General features: G+C 42.1%; 2 protein-coding genes across 9 annotated transcripts in view; one reads left to right on the forward strand and one right to left on the reverse strand.

Annotated features, from left to right (window-relative positions):
• The window catches only part of atg5 (ATG5 autophagy related 5 homolog (S. cerevisiae)), a 36,876-nt gene extending 23,348 nt beyond the window's left edge, over nt 1-13,528 (reverse strand). Inside the window, exons 1-8 of one of the 8 annotated variants that reach the window (XM_047334918.1) lie at nt 13,394-13,528; nt 12,987-13,107; nt 12,774-12,804; nt 12,308-12,501; nt 10,896-11,023; nt 8,862-8,940; nt 7,582-7,744; nt 4,196-4,290 (exon numbers count right to left, since the gene is read on the reverse strand). In XM_047334918.1, coding sequence (XP_047190874.1) covers nt 4,196-4,290; nt 7,582-7,744; nt 8,862-8,940; nt 10,896-11,023; nt 12,308-12,501; nt 12,774-12,804; nt 12,987-13,107; nt 13,394-13,395 — 813 coding nt within the window. In that variant the 5' untranslated portion in view covers nt 13,396-13,528. Of the gene's footprint in view, nt 1-4,195; nt 4,291-7,581; nt 7,745-8,861; nt 8,941-10,895; nt 11,024-12,307; nt 12,502-12,703; nt 13,195-13,393 lie in introns of those variants that run through there. The other 7 variants (XM_035607916.2, XM_035607923.2, XM_035607921.2 and 4 more) reach the window with 7 other exon arrangements.
• dctn3 (dynactin 3 (p22)) lies at nt 13,436-19,238 on the forward strand. The gene is made up of 7 exons (XM_035607925.2): nt 13,436-13,575; nt 16,221-16,305; nt 16,576-16,662; nt 16,875-16,958; nt 18,020-18,078; nt 18,160-18,219; nt 18,502-19,238. The coding sequence occupies exons 1-7, from the start codon at nt 13,474-13,476 to the stop codon at nt 18,586-18,588; spliced, it is 564 nt and encodes a 187-aa protein (XP_035463818.1). The 5' UTR covers nt 13,436-13,473; the 3' UTR covers nt 18,589-19,238.
• The last annotated feature ends 844 nt before the right edge of the window (nt 19,239-20,082 follow it).

Genomic DNA, 20,082 nt, shown 5'->3' on the forward strand with positions numbered 1-20,082 from the left:
AACGCTGCTGATAGCTCCCTGCACTTTTGTGTTGAGGTCATATTGAAAGGTTCTGTGAATCAAACATAAGCTTTAAGGCATTTCAACAGTTAAAAGTTTTGTGTTAAGAGTTTGTGTAATCCTAAATTTTTACACTTTTTTACTGCATACATTTTGGTTTAAGTAATAATTGGTATCGGCCCTGAAAAATCCATATCGGCCTCCCTCTACTTTAAAGAGCGTATAAAACAATATTTATAATGTTATATATATTGTGTTATACACTCTCATCCAGTGTTTCCCATAGGTTTACTGGTTTGGGGGGGGGGGTTTAGGTTAGGGCTCGTCAGTTCACAAATCCTGTTAAGTTTCATCAACAATCTTTCATACAGGAATGAGGAATAAGGTGTATCAGGAAAGTGACCTGAAATTACTTCTGTTTGACATTATATGTAAAATGCCAGGGGGGGCGGGGCGGCCTCCCAATTATGAGGAATAATGAAGAATAAGGTGTATCAGGAAAGTGACCTGAAATGACTTCTGCTTGATATTATATGTAAAATACCAGGGGGGGGCGGGGCGCCCTCCCAATTCAATGGTAGGGGAAATACTGTATATATCCATCGTCTACCGCTTAATCCACTTAAGGGTTGCGGGGGGCTGGAGCCAATCCCAGCTGACATTGGGCGAGAGGCGGGGTACAGCCTGGACAGGTCGCCAGCCTATCGCAGGGCCACATACAGAGACGGACAACCATTCTCTCTCACATTCACACCTACGGTCAATTTTAGAGTCTTCAATTTACCTAACCCCATTCTGCATGTCTTTGGACTGTGGGAGAAAGCGGGAGAACCCGTAGAGAACCCACGCACACACGGGGAGAACATTCAAACTCCACACAGAAAGGCCCAAAACATTCTTGCTGTGAGGTGACAGCGCTATCCACTACACCACCGTGCAGCCCACACTGAAGATATATATAATATAAATAAAGAAAAATACAAATTGTCAATTTGAGCTTACAGGAATATAAACAGGAATTAATATTGATTTAATTATTTTCTTTCATTTATGGCAAGGCAATAAAGGTGGCCAAACAATTTTTATCCTCCAGGATATAAGACACGCACACACGCACACAAAAAAATGTGTTGTCAATGTCCATGAGGTGTCTTCACCTCCATAAGGAGAGCAGGCCAGACGGAAATGAGCCCTCTGTTATTTGGACCGAGTGTTGTCATTAATTCTGTCTGCATCAAACACAGCACATGTTATTTACACTAAAGACCACAATCTGGCTTTGAAGGACTGTGTGTGTGTGTGTGTGTGTGTGTGTGTGTGTGTGTGTGTGTGTGTGTGTGTGTGTGTGTGTGTGTGTGTGTGTGTGTGTGTGTGTGTGTGTGTGTGTGTGTGTGTGTGTGTGTGTGTGTGTGTGTGTGTGTGTGTGTGTGTGTGTGTGTGTGTGTGTGTGTGTGTGTGTGTGTGTGTGTGTGTGTGTGTGTGTGTGTGTGTGTGTGTGTGTGTGTGTGCGCGCGCGCGCAGGAGGGGGGGGGTTGTTCCTCTGTATCAGACAGTCTCCTGCTAAGTCATCCACATTGACTTCAGTGAGTCCCAAACAGCTTTGTTCCTCTCAGCACCGTTTCTACACAATCTCCTTTTGGTCTTCTGACCGTCTTCGCTTGGCTTTGTCGCGTCGTGTTTGGTCTTGTCACAACAACTCGCTGGATGTTGTTCTTTGCCAACGAGATAAGTGCCACAGAGTTCCATCGTACATAACTTGATTTTCACAGAACTCACGTGTTTCCACTGTAGTTCTCCTGTGTTTTTTAAAGTGATGTGTTGCTTTGGATTAAAGGACAAAGTTTATCACAACCTACATCCCTATATCTTTTGTTTTTGCCCATCATTCCCATCGGTAATATTAAGATTGGGCCCATTTAGTTAAAAGTTAGGGAAACAAGAAACACAAGGAGAGAAACAATCACACAGGTGGTTAACAAATCCCACGATGGGCAGAACTCCAAAAAATGACAGGTATTTTTAAGATCATAACGAGCAGAGGGACTCTCCGCTCTCATACAGACGTTCCCGTTCTCTGCTTGTAAACACTGAGCAGTTTGTAAGATGAAAACCACACCATCTCCGAAAACCATCCAGACTTCAAGAATCATGCCTGTTTTCTCCAGCGTGTTTGGAAATCACACAGCGAAGCTTTTTTAAGGCTTTGATGCTTCGTCTGTCACGAAACCAACTCGGCTCATAAACGGCCGTGGAAACTTGCAACTCAGCCATGACAAAGGCTCGAGACTCAAACGGCCAGGGTTTCTTCTCTCCGCCAGCACTTACACGCTTTTATAGCTGTAGCAAGTGCATGTCTGAGAGGGCGGGCCGTGTCGGTTGGCCTGCATGTTTCCATCGGCCACTTTAAAGACTTATGTTTTACGACTGAACACAAGAATGTTTTTGTAGAAGTGTAAAATGGTTTATTTACGCGCCAAAGATGTGAAAGTAAAAACAAAAAAACATTTGTGAGGTTTTTGGCGCTTACAGTGACGGACAGCGGCTCCTCCGCCCTCGTTGTTGTGCAAAATGTAAACGCTGCCACATGTAGAGACCAGCGGATCATAATAAAAAACTTAAACATTCAATAATAAATCATCGCAGTGGGAAATTAACAGCCGTCACAGCAGATATGATTATGGAAAAATATGCTGGGTAGGGAAACTTGACATTATGCTGCAAGCCATGTTCTGTTCTTAACATCTAGAGATCTCGTTCTGCTCCACAACATGACTCTCCTCACCAAATCTATTTTCTGTCCCGTTCGCTGTTCCATTTACTTACATTACTTTTCCTGACATGTCTCTACAGGCCCTAAAGTTTAATTCCTCTCCAGGACTCGGTGACAGCAAGGGGCCTTTCTGTTTGTTGTGATTTGAGATCAAGGCTTAGCACGCACATTCAGACACTAGACTCAAAGCAGACTGTCAACATGTTTTCTTGTTGCAAAGATCCAGATGTTTTCCAAATCTTTATTTCCTTAAATCGACTGGACAAGACTCTTCCAGTGTCCTGGAAGATTAGGTGGTGTTAAAATGCATTTAATTGTTAAGATTATTTACTCAAAATGCCAATTGTGATCTTAAATCAATTTCTTGTTCAATACCCTGGAGCTTGTCCAAAGAATTCTCCACACTTTTCCAGCCTTTCCTCATCTGCGTAGGAACTCCCAGCATTTGAGTCAAAGCGTAACACTGTTCCCCCGCTGTCTGGTGTGCTAATGGTTTCCAGTCAAGAATCAGACACTTATTCATCCTCTCTTATTTCTTTTGTTTTTCAAACTTCCGAAAGGGAATTTTCACCTGAGTCAGGAAAAAGATGTAGAGATTTGGCAGAAACACCCGACGTGAGGCCACTTGTCTGCCTCCTGATCTCACATCGAACCCTCAAGCACGGCCTGCCGGCTGGTCTCGATTCAGCGGAATTGGTCCCACGCCGGGGAAAGTCACGGATATGAATCGTACATGGAACAAATGAATAACTCCCCGAAAAGTACCCTTGCAAAACTGGCCCTTTATGATAAAGATTTTATCAGAGGTCACATGGACAAGCGAGCACCTGTAAGACAGTGAACTCGCAAGCAGAATGTTTCTCTTTATCTTCCACTTAAACATCGGGTGAAATACGAAAGAATGGCACCGGAGAAGCAGGTTTGAGTGGCTATCGAGATCGGTTCATCTCTGACGGGCTCTCACACACTTACTCATGCTGTTTGAAGACGAGTATTATGTCAGGCACGAATGCTTTGGCTTACAAACTGAGATTAAAAAAAAAGAGTCTTATTGTTTTTTTTAAGAGATGAACATGTCAAGAGACAGTATGCCGACAGGTGAGATGTTTTGTTTTTTTTGTTGTCTGCAAGTGTGTGAGTGTCAGGGGGAGGCTGAATTTACCCAGGGTGGGTCTTAAAGGGACCTGTTTTTTTTTTGTTATTCCTTTCCATCACTTTTTAACAATTAGACATATATTTTGAAAAGAGCGTTAGGTTAAAAATCATGGTCTAGTGTGGAGTGAAGTAGCTCATCAGAGCCTGTGGAGGGACACGGAGGGGTGGTAACACAGTCACCTGGCTCCATCTACTGGACTAACCGGGCAAACTTCAGGTTTACTCAAAATCTACTGCTCAAAAAATTATGTTATGAAGCCATCGTTATACCTGGTATATCCTGAAGGGGATGTATCGGAAGCCTCCCTCCTCAGTGGGATATTCCATCAGCTTCCTGTTCATGGCCCAGAACTGGTCAAACTTATCTGTGACGGCACAAATAAACACAGGAGACATGTTTTGATAAAATCTTCATCATGCAAAACACTATTTTAAAAAAAAGAACAGCTAAGGATAAGCCCTCTGGCTGCCTGGACATTTGAACACATTACCAGAAGACTAGCAATTAGACACTGATATGACTTTATGTGATAATTACATTATCTATAATCCAATTTTTGGTTTTACAGACTAACTACCTGTACTAGACGACTCACCTCCACATGCAGCAGTAAAGAGAGAGAGCTGGGATTTAAACCTCAAAGCTTGTTTGGTCAAAACAAACCACTGAAAATATGTAATTTTACTCATTCTTTGATCAGATACTTTAAAATATTAATTCAAATTCTGTTTTATAAGTTTTATAACTTTGGATATTTTGATGGCTTTTTTTTAGCCAGTTGTAAAAAAAAAAATCTTATCATAACATATTTGGTAATAGAAATCCCAGCAGTGGTTCAAACTGTGTACCCTGAGAGCTATGACAGCAGAATTTAATTTCTCAGTGTGACAGCGGAATATATGTTGACAGGTACTAACATGTGAATGAGATTTTAAATTTTTTTTCTAAATGTGATTACAACCAGTGTGCATGTAAACATACTCATTCCCGACACAAAAGAAAACATGGGGGAGAAAGACGGTTTCTGAGAAATGAGATTCAAGGGAATTTCACATTTATTTTGTGTACTGGACATTTAAAGGGGCAGTTAGCAATTTTAATCCAATACAGTTTTTTGTTAAAAAAAAGCACGGTCTGCTAGCTGTGAGTTCTGTGTGCGCGCTGAAAAAACCCAGGCGCAGCCCTGGGTCTGTAAATTGAAAAAAATAACAAGGTGCAGGCCGCACCTCACAACACTGTGTCTGTAAACATCACTCCCGAGCACCTTAAGAGACTTGCCATCGACAAATGCTATGACTCAGGTGTTTTGGCCTTGTGGTAAGCGCGTCGGTCTCCAATACCCGAGGCAGCGGGTTCGAGCCCTGACCAGTGCAGTCAAAATTTCAGCAACAACAATAACAGTAAAGAGAAACACTTAAGAGAAGCTTTCTCCAAAACCACTTACTGCTCCTTTAAATACAAGGCAAACCATTTTGCAATTCTTTTATTGACAGTCCAGAAACTCTTTCAGATATAAAAAGTAGCTTCGGAGTGAAAAGGAAGACAGTAATGCTATCCAAGAGTATGATGTTGCGGCAAATGGTAGCAAGATATTTCTGTGCACCTCCTTCTCGTGGAGGTCAGAGGTCAGGGCAAGGGACAGAGACGCACATCCAAACAGTGGACAGAACGTGGAGTGTCTTTTATCGGTGGACAATACAGTAGGTTAGGTGCTTACTTAAACTGCAGCTCTGACCTTGGTTCACCCTCCGTGTACTGGTTTCAAACCCTCCACCTGCCTCTTGCCTCTCGCTTTCACCCCGACCTTCTGAAAATGCTCTGTTTTCTCTCCTGGAGGAAAGTTTGAACCCCCTCTGTTTCTCTGTCTCTGTTTCTGGTCTCTTTTGGATGTGAAAGTTTTGGTTTAGACAAGGTTTCATCTCTCACTTTCATGGGCAACAGAAGAGTTCAACTCGATTTGGATTAGTTAAGAAGTGTTTGAATGTAGTTACGATCATTTTCAGGGGGAAAAACAACATGAACCACACCCTGGAGCTTTTTATAAAAACAGTTTGTTGCTTCAACCGTCCGACTCTCATAGCTTTTTATTTTTCAATCCACCAAAAATGATTCTAGATTAAATGATTTATCAATTTACTATTTAGTCTCTGTTGTTTTGAGGCCGGATTAAGAACCTGACTTGTGAACCAAAGATGTAACAGATGTAACAACTTTTTTATTATAATGACAACAGTACGAATGTCTGAAGTTGACTTTAACCTTCAATACGATTTCAATCGTATTAACTGTATCCGTCCGTGTGACTGTGCGGAAATACTGAACAATTACTGTTATGGCAGATGCTTTTCATACAGTTCATTACTGCTGGGTCGTGTTGGTTGAGTCTGACTCTGACTCTCAAATAAAGACAGAAAAACTATATTTCTACTTTGTTTTCACTCACTGATTATCTCCAATTCATTTCTCTTTTGCCTGCTGCTTATAAAGTAAAGACTTATAATGTTGTGAAGTGTTGCATTAACAATGAACAGTGGTAGCAGGACATAATATTGGCCTGTACTTATGTTTAGCATTGGCCATTATTTGAGTTTTGGTTTTTTTTATCATGCAAATTTCAAAAATGTGTACATGGAACAGAAAATGGTGGTTTCAAGAAAATACTGAAGGGCTTCAAATCCTCAGCTGCTCATCTCTCGCCCACCTTCCCATGAAAGCAATGAGTGAAAAAGAGAGAGAAAGAAAGATGGAAAGCTTTTGTTTTGCTTTATCAGCTGCTAAGCATGTTTTGCTAAATGAAGCAAATGAAGAGGTTGCAGCTTCTCAAATTTCAATCAATTCTGATTTTGAGAGTTTTGGCCTGTTGGTCAGACAAAACGTTGTCCTCAAGACATTATCCTTGTTGAGAATAGTTCTTTAAATTTCAAAGACTAAACGACTGATGAATAAAAATAAGATCGGCAGATTTATTTAAACTAAATGCATACATATATATATATATATATTTATATTTGAATGGAACATGTTTCAGCTTCAGGAAATAACATGAAAGTCTTTGGCGATGAAAGTTATTGCCTGCTAACACTTGCAAATTCAAAAAATTTAGGGTGGCTACGGTGACGGATTAAGAAAAGGTGACCCACCACGGCCGCGGCAGAAGCGACATCATTGGTGGGTGACGTGTTTACTGGTGCCCCTTACCGTTTGATCAACTTGAGCTGCAGGAATCTCACATCCTCAAGTTTCAAACTAATTTAGGAATATGCCTTGCGTGTGAGTGCAAGCGTGTTTGATCACACTCATTAACTGTTTTCAGACATGAACCCAGGAAAATGTCTAGAAAATTGGGTCCGGACATTCTCAGGAGTTTGCCGTTCACATAAGAAGAACGCAGCGGGATATTGTCCTTGGCCTGGATAGTCCTTCTGTATTCTCACATGGGCTCAACTCTGATATCTTCTTAAAATTTTAATAGGTGGCCAGCAGAAAAAGTTCCGGGACACCGTGGAGCAACATGCGCGGACATTTGCGTTCCCACATCTAGCCCTTCCGGAGAAAGTTCAGGAAAATGTCCGGACTTCAGCGCGTATCCGAAAGCAGCCAATCACAGCAGCGTGTGGAAATGAGTATGCTTTTTGTGTTAGCATGTGTGTCTCACCATTCTGCAGGCCCATCCAAAGCTGTTTGTGGTCTTTCTTCTGCATGTCGTTAACGACTTGGCTCTTGTGCTTGAGGGCGTCAGCCTCCTTGATGCTGGACATGAAGTGAGCCTCGATCACAGAGTTGGACTGGCAGTGGAGCAGGTCACCATCTGGAAAAGTCTGACCCACATTCAGAAGACTCAGATTTTATTTGATGCTGCATTGTTTATTCATCTATGTATTCATGTATTACCATAAAGGGGCAGAAGAATTGCATAACCAGCAAACATTATTTTTCCTAGTAAATCAAAAACGTGTGGCTGTTTAGCTGCTGTATCGTTAAACTAAATCAGAACCAGGAGAGTGAATAACCGCTGACGAGGCCAAACAACCCTATACCTCTGTCAAACTCTTATCATAGAACAATTAAAGGAAAAAGGGAGTGGTCTGACAATCCGCACCAAACTATAAAAAAAATCTCAACCCCATAAATATGTCAGATTTTTTTACATCGAGATCTGGAAGAATATGATCATTCAAATGTTAAGGATTAAAAATTCCTGGATCTTCAGGAATTTTTGAGGGGAAGGTTTGTCCCTGCTCATGCCCTATCCCTCCACCTAGGCAAAGCCACTGTAATATATTTTACTTTTAAAAAACGTCACTTTTGTGACATTTACGCCTGACGTCCACACTAGTCTAGAGTTTTTGAGCGGGTTCAACTGCGGAAACGCTGCTGGCCCTCATTTTAGTTTGAAAACTCTGTGGAGTATTCTGGACAAACAGAAACGGACACTTTTGGAAGCTATGACGCAGACGCCCACGTTCTCTTCCTGGTTGGTTCTTATTGGTCACGACTCGACAACAAGCGGTGAATGCTAGCGTCGCTAGTAACAGTAACAGTTCCGGCTCGTCATCCCTCCAAGAAAATACATCCCTGCTCTTACTTGTCACCATCGCTGCTCCTCACTCAAAATATTTTCTGCAACTTACTGCAGAGAAGACAATCTGCTTCCTGTTTACACCAGCATGTGCATGACCACCGTGCGTGACTGGTCATGTGATATGTGTTGACAAATAAACAATTCGATATACATTGGTAAAAATGTAACCCCCTGTGGTGAAGGAAATTAGCTAAAAGGCATTTCACATTACATGCACCATTTTATTCCTTTTTGGAGGGTTGTTATATTTAGAATATGAAAAAACACAACATGTACATAGAGTTTATAGATAAAATATCAAGTGAAAAACATGAGTGTGGCTACTGTACGTATACAAACAAACACACTCGTACCTTAAAGTGCACAGTGATGCTCCAGGGTAAGACAGTGTTGGTGGCGTGGAGGTCAAAAAGAACTCCAATTGGATAATGCCTGCAACCATGAAACGCAAAAAGGAAACAATGTCAGAATTAAAAACTTTGTCGGACTTCTCATCATCATAGCCGCTGCTCCCGTTGTCCCCAAGAAAATCTTTGAACTGGCCAATTACAGTACATCGCCCGTTTCCTTCATCCACTGGCCACTGATAAAAGCGCGTGATCTCTGAATTCAGTTTCACACTTAAACGCTGTAAACCTTCTGAAAAAATGTGTTTTGTTGCTTTCTGAAAAGTGTTTTAAAAACAGATCATTTTACTCTAACAGGTCTTTTAAATGAATGAAAGGTCTTCAAATAAAGTGGCAGCAAACAGAACTGGTGTCAGGTTTTTTTCATCTTTTATCTTTGTGCAGCTTTCTCTGTTTTTATTTGTTGCTCTCTGCCTTTACAATATGGTGGATCTATCAGCTGGGATTAAATACTGTTCTTAATCGCAGCCGCAAGGCAGAACAGTGTATTTCTGAAGGTTTTCTAAATGGTCAATCACACACACAAACACACACGATAGTTATTTAGTTCTGGTTCCGATGAAGCCGACAAGCCAAACTGTACCAAATCAAAAATTTTGAAAAAATATCAAAACTAATGACACGCTCTCAATACAGGTTACTAAATCTCAAAGTTATGTATCTTAAATTTGCCCAAAACTTTTTTAGATTCACAATGCACTTGAAATTTGCAGTGAGAAAAGAAATGCTGCAGAAAGTCACATTTGAGGGTCTGAAGCCAGCATTAAGGTTTGATATTTAAACATGATTTATAAATAAGATAAGACTTTATTAATTCCACGCTGGGGAAATTCACTTGCTACAGCAGCAGGAGGAGTCAAAAGGATTCAGGAAAGAGGTAGAAAGGTATAAAAGTATTCAACTGTAGAGCTGCAAAAGTTAATCGATTAGTCATCAACTACTAAATTAATCGCCAACTATTTTGAAAATCAATCAATCGGTTCAAGTCGTTTTTATGGGGGGAAAAAGCTTCTTAAATGTGAATATTTTCTGGTCTCTTTGCTCCTCTACGACAGTAAACTGAATATCTTTGGTGTGTGGACAGACCAAAACATCATCTTGGGGTTTGTGAAACACAATCAACATTTTTCACCATTTTATGGACCAAACAACTAATCAATTAATAGAGGAAAATAATCGACAGATTAATCAATAATGAAAATAATCTTTAGTAGCGGTGCTGGTCGACAGATCAGACACAAACATATCACTAGTCTCACCAGTTGCACATCGATATGTCCGACTGAGACTGAGAAAACACACACAAACACCAAAAAGGCTTGGAGCTGCTGTAACTGGACACTCATACAACGCCATCGACGCTGACTGCTCCTCATTGTCTCTGTCTCTGCTGTGTTTTACTGTAATAACTGGGACTGTAAAGTTGTCTGTTGCAATACTGACACTATGTGGCTGAACAATAAGCCTGCAGGCAGATGAGAACCGAGTCGACATGCCCTGAGCTTCTCCCTGGCTGATAATGAACTGACTCATAGCAACTTCTTTGTAAAGCTGCAGGTGGTGTGAACGCACTGAACGAGCCGGAACAACGAGGTACACAAACAAGGACAAGACGTGATTCAAAGTTACGAGAAACAGACTTTAAAGATTTGGTGAAATGGAGGAAGATTTGTTTTTAGGCTGAAACTCAAATAAAACCCACAGTACCAACCCCAGTGTTAACTGTGGCAGTTTTATAAGGTGGGAGGGGTTGGCTGGGTCAGCCTGAAAGCATTCTGTTGGAGATTTCTACAAGAGGAAAACAAGAATAATATTTACAAAAAGAGGAGAAAAGTCCTGTAAATTGCATGTATTTGGCTTACAGATTACAAAACTGTATGGTCAGGGATAGCAGATTGAGTGATGGTGTACCAACTCATAATGAACTCGCACATGATAGAAATAATAAAAAATCAGATAATCTATCGATCGTTCTCTCACCATTTAAGCGGCGTTCCTTCATATTCGAACCACATCTCCTCCACGTCATCGGCCTTTATTACTTTGAGGAAGTGTTTTTTCACTTTGTCTGTGACCAGCGTCAGGTAGCTCACCCGGGGCAACAGCAGCTGGGAGGGTCAAGAGGAAAGAGAAGAGACGCATCATTAAAACAGTACAGTCTGTTCCTGTGTGTGTCACCGGTATCTTGGACTCAATTTAGAGTGTCTGTGGGAAACTTTTGTGACCTTAACAAGTCTCTTCTTTTTGTTTCAGATCTAAATCCACAGATCTGGAGGACAACACCAATACAATAAGGGAGGAAAGCCTCTAAAAGAAGGGAAACTAAATGTGTAGGAAAATATTCCTCATCTGCTTCTTGAGCACCTGCGGAGGCTTTAGGGTCGCTCATCGCCTCCACATCAGGCTACAAATGACAGCTCAATAAATTGAGCAAAGTAACAGGTACTGGGTTCAGGAGCTTGGTGGATCTGCGGCAGGTTGCTTGCAATTTAGCACTTACCTTGTTCTATTGAGGTACTTTATCTGAGTGAAAACACTAGATCTAATAATAAGAGTCGCGACAATACTCGTCTTTATAGGTGAGTCCAGGTTCATTGTCACATTTCACCTACTGATATGGAGTAGTTACTGATAAGGTTTGTTTTGTCCAGCCACACTGTTGCTGTACAATCTTTGATTCACTGTGGTTGAGGAGATTTGCACATGTGACGTGTTTACTGAAAATGGGAGAATTGTACGAGTTGCAGCACTTCTTGGGTGAAAAGACCCATTCTCTTTTTTTCAGCCACTAATCAGTATGAGCAGCTACAGGACTGACAAAAAGGTGGACAATGGTGTAATAAATGAAATAACATCACTAATAGCATTGCTTTTATGTATTATTATTAATATTACGATCCCACCAAAGACTCCAAAGCAGAGACAAACTGAGAGCACATGCTGTTGCAAAACCCGACCTCCTGTTGTTGTTTAAAAAAAAAAACTAAATTCAAACACTTCACACATCTCCACCATGGGAAAAATCTCCTCCAACAAAACAAAAAAATCCCTGCACCCGATCTCTCACATGTGAAAGTCAGAGACCACTTTAATAATCTGAGACCACTTTCTCATTCACCTGCATGGGGATGCAAGTCTGGATGTGTGAGTGCATGCATGGGAGTGTGACCTATGATTTGTATGTATCTGTATGTTTCTGTATGGAATATGTTCTGACAAATGTCCCTCTAGCAGACGATCTATGTATGTGTCATTTTTCAACTACATACATGGTTGGTTTTGTGATTCCTAGACATGAAGTTATGTCTCTGAACTCCTCTTGCTGTGTACAGATGTCAGATGAAGAGCTGCAGGCCTCAGTGAGGGGACGAGCACGGAGGTCGGTGTCTTACATAGTAGGGCTCGGCCTCTCTCTCTGTGGCCTCGTCCTGGTTCAGAGTGAAGCAGGTGGGGATCCGGCCGAACCACACGTCTCTCAGCACGTCCTTGTCATCTGCCATGTTGCTTCCGCTCCCGGTGGCACATAAAGAACGAGCTCCCCCCAAAAGGTCCAAAGGCAGACACCTCCTTGCTGCCGGCAACACAGCTAGAGCACGCACACACACACACACACGCACGCAGGCACGCACGCACGCACGCGCACACACACACACACACACACACACACGGGCGAGCGTTGATGAAACTTTCGGGCAACACAAAAACCCAGAAAGAAGCAGGCAGTGCAAAACAGAAGCTAGCACAGCACAAGGGGGAAGTTCATGTTAGGTGAGCCAGGAAAGTCTTACTCAATCCATCGGGGGAGTTGTTACTAAATCATAGTGCAGGAGAGGAACGCGATTCACCTGCTGGACTCACCGACTAACTCCCGGCGTGTCAAACTACGCAGCTGCAAAGCAGAAACTGGCGTTAGCTTGAGGGGCTAGGTGAGCTAACTTAGCCGGTGAAACACACCAGGGAATTGCTGACAATAAACGAATGCGTGTGCTCGTCCGTCCTGTCACCGTTGTCCACAAACGAGTCGTTTCTTGTGCGCTAGGAGGAGACCGCGGTGTGAGAGGAGACGCTTACTTCTTGTCGAGGTTTTGCAGTCGGCTCGGATGAGAGAAGGCCCGCGACTGTCGATGCTGTCATTCCCCTGCTGTCACCGGAAAAACGTCTGAAAACCCCGCTCGCCGCCAAACGACGACACCTAGCGACGGAGCAAGAAACATTTTAAAATCTATCCATGTTTTGTTTTTTAATTATTGACCCGTATTCATTAAAGGCAACGTTGAGTTTAGAAACATAATCTTTGACGTGTTTTTTTTTTTTTAAGTTATACACTGTTAAATACAAAACATATTGCTAAACATAGTATACATAGTGCAGATGCGTCTCTGGAAAATTCTGACCAATCACCGTTCTTCACGCTAAAACCTAACCAATCCAACCAACGAAAGCTACAACTATTATGAAAGGGGCGGGTCTTCGCTCACATCGGGTGGGGAAAAATAAGGCAAATCGAGAGGCGCTGTTCAGCTCCTGTTGAGTTCCAGTGGTTCCAGAGACAAAAAAAATGGATAGAAAACCGGACACAGACAACCTGGAAATGCGCCTCCAGGCGCTGGAGAGTCGTCTGTACGGCGAGAGAAGAAACAAAAGTGGAAAACCCGTCAAGGTTGGCCCAGAATAATGCGAATTCGGACGAGCGTTAAGAAGCTAGCCGCTAGCCTAGCAGAGCTAACGCTAGCTCTACCGCTGGAAATGAGCAAACGCCCTTTTAGCTCTACAGTGATTACTCGATGTCATGTAATGCGAGTCTGTGGCAACTGTTCCCCAAGACTGTAACGACTGCAACGGGCTATGTTCCAGCTCAACAGCAGCCGTAGCTGTCGGCGATGTCATTGTGTGTGTGTGTGTGTGTGTGTGTGTGTGTGTGTTTTAGCCTCCCTGCAATCATCAACGCTTACCTGTCAAATACGGGGCTTAGTTATTGCTCATTTACTCCACATCACGACGCTGAGGTTCGCTTCCGGTTCGGCAGTTAATTGTAAAGTGAAGAGGAACGTAACTTAACGATGCTGAGCGACCTGTCCTCCGTGATGTACCAGGGCCAGATAGAAAACCACCGTACCTTGAATATGGACAAGATTGTCACAGAAAGGCCAAATATTCTTTAAAACATATTTTCAGATTTGTGAAACCATGAAAAATACAAATCCGATGCCAACTTCTGCGTCGTCTTCACGTCAAATGATGAAATAGTGCCTTGTGTTGCTGCTGATCATATCTGTGGTCGCACAAACGTGACGTTATACTTTTACATAACATTTTAATGCTAACAGGTGATGCGTGTGTTTGATTTATTTGCGATTGCAGCTTTTTGAATGTATTTGATTTGCTGAATTGTTCTGTGTCGTGGCAATTCAAAATCTATGGGGTTTAATGTTTTGGTCGGATAAGAAAAAAGTACTTTGAGACAGATTTTTTTGTTGGAGCTTGGTGAGGATTTACTTCCCAATAGTTAATGCACGTTATCAAGAAAATTTATGAATAAGTAAGAAATGCATGGTGGAGGATATCGACTCGCATATAAAACAATAGTATGGACTTGATGGAGCAGTAAGCAGATGAGCCCAGTCCAAGCACAGATGAATTTACCTGTGATTGATTTATCATTGATATCATTGATCTGATACATTTATCAAATCGCAACTGTGCTTTGACAATGGACATCGCACATATTCCGTAGCAGATGGGCTGCGGAGATTGAAAGTTCCTCCTGATCGTCCTATCAGAGCATCACATGATGAGAAAAATACACTTTTAGCTTACAAAGAGGGGCATTGAAGTGGATCTGTTGTGTGGTAAACTTATTTCCAGTGATGGCGCAATGTGCCACAATGTCTTGCATAAGCAGTGGCTTTATGTTTTCTGAAAATGATTGGTCGAAATATACTGTAAAGTTTTATTCAGAATGAATGAATAAACAAAAAAGTGCACAATGCAAACATGCAATTTCACTGTGCTTCTTGCTACATAATTTAGTCCCTGTTCCTCTTGAACTTTGGCAGTAAGCGATTTTCAAGAACGATTGTTTGATGTTGATAATTCTTAGTGCACTGGGGTGTATTCCAGGAAGCAGGTTTGAAAAACTCTGACTTTAAACTTGAACTCTGACTTGATCTACTCTGAGATTTCGGTTCCAGAAAAGCAGTTCTGAGTAAGTTAGATCAACTCTGATTATTTTCACACAGAGTGACGTGCCCGCTGACTATAAAAAGCCATCAGCAATGGAGCTCCGAAACTACGAGTCACCATGGCAACCGAGGCGAAAACAAGGCCCTCCTACCTCATGCCGTTAGAACTGGAGATACAACTTCATGTTTATGGAGAAAATGAGCACATACTGAGAAAGCGGAGCATCACAGCTGCAGCTGATAAGGAGAGACAGTTGGCGTGGGAGGCAGTTACTGCCCGAGTCAACGAGTAAGACTGAATAAAGTAATACATTTATTTTAAACATTATGATATTTTCTCCGCCAAAATCTTGTCTAACATTATGGTGTAATGGTTAGTGACACTGTCCGATGAGCAGGCGCCCGGTCACCATTCTTTTGCTCATGTCTGGAAAACATGTTATTTAATTATTTTTAATTTAGGTTCAATCCCACGGGCACGCAAATAACGTGGCTGCAGCTGAAAATGAATTATAAGAATATAGCGCAGATAGGTAAAGCATATGGCTTTAATGAGATTCCACATTTTTTTTAAAGAAAACCTGCCAGCGAACAGGTTAGGTTCACAGAGTCAGTTACCATGGTTAATGACCTAAAGTTAAAGTACACTCGCTTCCTGGAACGGAAAACCCAGAGTTTCCCTCTTTTCAGGATCAAAATACTCAGAATTTTAGCAAAACCCTTGTTTCTGGAATCATAGTCATAGCATCATCTGCTAGCACGTCACTCGGGTATCAGGGAGTGATGTTTACCAACTGCACATACTGCGGTTTGCACCGTTTTTTTGTTTTCAATTTACAGAGCCAGGGCTGTGTTGAAAAACTGATTTTGGGGGGGCCGCACACAGAAACGACAACAAGTTTATCAGAAATATTCGCAAATTTTTACAAAAAAAAGTCTATGGATTAAAATCACATACTGCCCCTTTAAGCTTTTCTATTATTGATGTATTTTAGGAAATAGGCATAGCACTACATACAGCACGAAAAAAAGGCCGCTAAGCCACAGCGATAAAATAAACTAGAATTCATTTTCTGTGACCTTAGTAATTACTGATATTGAATCTATTTCCTCTGTCTGTCAGTGTGCAGAGTCTTTGTCCAGGATACAGGCAGGTCTGACAAACACGGCCAACAAAAGAGAGCGAGTGAAGATCCTGCACAAGAAGAGTGAGTCACACACTGCTGCATCAGCACTTACATCCTGGATTATACAGCACGGCATATGGTGTTGATTTTATATATTTATATATATAAGAGGATTCTACATCTAAGGCTGTTTATCTACAATATAAAAGTATATTCTAAACTCATTTCAGGATGATAAACTGCAAAGGACAAGTTTGAAATTCAAAATGTCACAACGGTGCAGGCCGTTTTTCCTGTAGTCTGATTTTTTTTTTACTGCATTTGATGACAATTATTGTTGCTGTGTTGCAGTTGAGGACCTTCTGAAGTACCTGGACCCCCAGTTCACCGACCACATCACTGTACCTGACGCTATGAAGCTGGAGTTCATCCTCGCTGGTGAGAAGCAGGAGAAATCTGGGAGAGACGTAACAATTACAGTCATAATTGTCGAGAGATTGTATAATGTCAACTTTTATTATTTGTATACTGTATATGGCAGTAAATTTGAACATTACTAATGTGCTGATTTATACATGTAAAGTTAGAGCAATTGACTAAAAGAGCAATTTGGTGCTCATTGTGATGCTGTTGTGCGTTTGTGTGTGCAGAAGAGGACTTCCTGCTCTCCCAGGCTGCTTTGCTGGAGCAGGTCAGCAGCCTCCAGCCGCTGCTGGACAGCACCTACATTAGAGGTGAGTGTCACCGGTCGGGACTCGGTGAAAATCAACCACGAAGGAACATTTATTCTACCAAAGTCTGTTCAGTGATTTGAGCTCTAAAGGATGTATTTGTGTGTAGTTTTAGATGACGTAAGACAGACAACTTTTTAGCCCCTAGTGGTTCCAGGCGGCATTATTGTTTGGTCACTGTTGTAAAGACGTCGGTAAGGACGCAGTCACTTCTGCTCAGAGCTGCTGAGGAAGTTGTCTACATCACTTTGGAGATAACGGAGGAGAAGAAAGAAGTTTATTCACTGAAGCTCCTCCTTCGCTTTCTGGCTCCTATCGTTAACTAGCGACAGGGCTAGCATCATGATTAACTCAACGCCAGCAGCCCCGCTACTATCCAAAGCAGAAAACAATCGTCAAAATCAATAAGTAGCTGGTTGTGTTACTTACTGATCTGTAAAAGCGTCTCAAGTCCCGGAGCTCCTCTCCACAGAGTGAATGTCCGTCAGAGGGTTCACTCTTGCTTTATCTCTTTTTCTATCACTCTCCTTCTTCACCTGATTTTGTTCCTCCGTCAACAGGATTCTTTTTCTCTTGTGAGGTTGAGTTGTGCTTGTGAATTCTGCTGTTCCACCTCCTGCCATTTCCCCATCACTGGGGAAAGATACCATGCAGGAGAATGCTGGAAACAAGACTTATAGGACCAATATAAGCACGGATGGTGTCACTTTTCAATAACCATTACACAATTGCAATCAGTTTTTAATGACAAGTTTAAGCCAAAAATGTGTCAACGACTACTAATACATTTTTACTTTAATCTCTTAAACAACCATCATGTTGATACCATATCTTTGGATGCGGTTTCATTCCACACAATATTTGTCCCATGTCGCAGGGATACTGTTGTCACACAACACACACCGCTGTTTTTCAATGTCCTTCATTCGAACCATTACGAACCACCTTTCTCCAAAATCGCTTACTGTCCCTTTAACTGGATATCAAATATTGAATCTGTGTTTAGTCAGTCATGTAGAGTTTAGAGGCGTGTGTTACTATAGCTGTGTTTCTGTTGTTCACAGATGTACCAGAACACGCCACCAAGTTGCAGCGCCTGTCACAGATTCACATCAAAGAGCAGGTAACCACCTTCTCTTTCTGCATGCGTGCGTGCGTGCGTGAGTGCGATCATATTAGTTGACTCCTCTGTTTTCTTTCACAGGACCAAATCGAGGTTCAGTCCCAGGAAGTGAAGAAGCTTTTTGAGGAATACAACAAAATGGTTTTTATAATTTATTTTTGAAAATTTTATTCTGAGCTTTAAGAATATTACATTTTATGTCATTGCAAACTTTTATTGTTGTTTCTCACGTCCTTGGGGATAAAAGAGACAGAACAATGACACATTAATCGTCTTTGTCTGATAAAAGTGTAATCTGAAATTTGTTTGTTCCATCCGCCACTGTGAACAAATGTAGCTGTGGTTTCACTGACCTCTTTATAAGATAAACCACTGCCTCGGGACAAAAGCTCCACCCACTGACCCTTGTAATCTGATTGGCAGATGTTCCTGCTGTCCAAGCAGTTCACCCAATGGGACGAGACTCTGAGGAACATGGAGGAGGCCAAGGGCATCCGGCCTGTGGAGTAGTTACGGGGCCAACGCACACTCCTGACGAGGACGTGGCAATGAAGAAGACTGCGCCGTGGTGGGAGCTTTAGACCAAACCAATGTTCAAAATGTAGCTTTTCTCCTTCACAATAGGTCAGAACAGAATGAGACAAAAGGAATCAAACATGTCACTGTTTTGTTTTTAACTGCTAATCACTTTGTGACCAGAACTTTATTGAATCTGATGACATCCCCATCCCGATGTGTCTCTCAACTGAAGGTGGTGGTGCCCGAAATCTATCACTAGTCCTGTAACCACTCTTCCAAACCCCGTCGTACAGTGAAGCTGGAACGTAATATAAATTGCGAAGGAACTTGGTGTCATGCGAGTCTCCAGCCACCTCAAGAATCTCGCTCCCATCACGTGGCGTGTGGCTCAGACAGCTCAGCAATGCTGCTGTTATTTATTTTCAGACAAAAGAGCTTTTCTATGCCTGTGTATTGACTTGACTTGTAATTCATTCCAACTGTTCTTCTCTACTGTAAGCAGGTCAGACTTACACAAAAACAAGAAGTAGCTTCATTATTCGCACCAGGGCACTTCTTATAGATATTATAAACCTAACGTACGTGTCACGTGTCATATAGTTGATAAAAAATAAAGCTCATTACGTGTTTCTTGGAGTGTTCCCGTGTGTGATGTCTGTTTTTTTATTATATTAACTGTTAAAAACAATGCAGAGGAATTCAGGAATCTGTGCATCTCTTAAGCTGTATTCAGAGATGGAAGGCCAGAAAAGGTCCTCAGAATTGTCTGGACCGCGTGTCAACCTGCCGTGACGTCACCTGTTGGTTTTGTGAGCTGTAGCTTTGAAGCCTTGAGTTTCGCATTTTGACCAGCGCCATGTTGTTTTGCAATTGGACCTAGAATTGGGGGTGTGGTCTGACTGGGAGCGCGTCCACTGCGCGCCCACCTACACCTGCAACCATGCACCGATTGGACGGACCAGCTCTCAATCGCACCGTGTCCACCCTCCAATGTACGCGGCGCTTTATCATCTATTTTACTGTACAAAGTGAACATCAACATGTATTGAAGAAGACTCGAAACTAGAGATTGAACCAAAAACTCTGTGATGTTTACTGACGTTAAAAATCAAGTGAGAAGTAGAGCAATTTTCTCATAGTCGCCCTCTGCTGGGCATTACACAGAATACAGGCTACAGGCACTTATGCATTGGCTTCATTTACCGGACCCGGTGACTACGTCCATTTCTATAAACAGTCTAGGGTCTGGACATTCTCCTGAGTTTGCACCTCACATACGCAGCAGGAGATTGTCCGAGTCCGAAGCAGTCACAGCAGCTCACTGCGAAGCCTCTGGAGAATCTCCTGCTGAGCAGCATCCATGGACATTTGCGTTCTCGCATACAGCACCTTCGGAGAACTTCAGGACAATGTGCGGGCGTCTGTGCTGAAAGCAGCTTTAGAGAGTGGTGGTTACATTTTCACCCGTCTGTTTGTCTGTTTGTT

This window comes from Scophthalmus maximus, chromosome 10 (assembly GCF_022379125.1).
Source record: "Scophthalmus maximus strain ysfricsl-2021 chromosome 10, ASM2237912v1, whole genome shotgun sequence".
In the NCBI taxonomy this organism is placed as follows: domain Eukaryota; kingdom Metazoa; phylum Chordata; class Actinopteri; order Pleuronectiformes; family Scophthalmidae; genus Scophthalmus; species Scophthalmus maximus.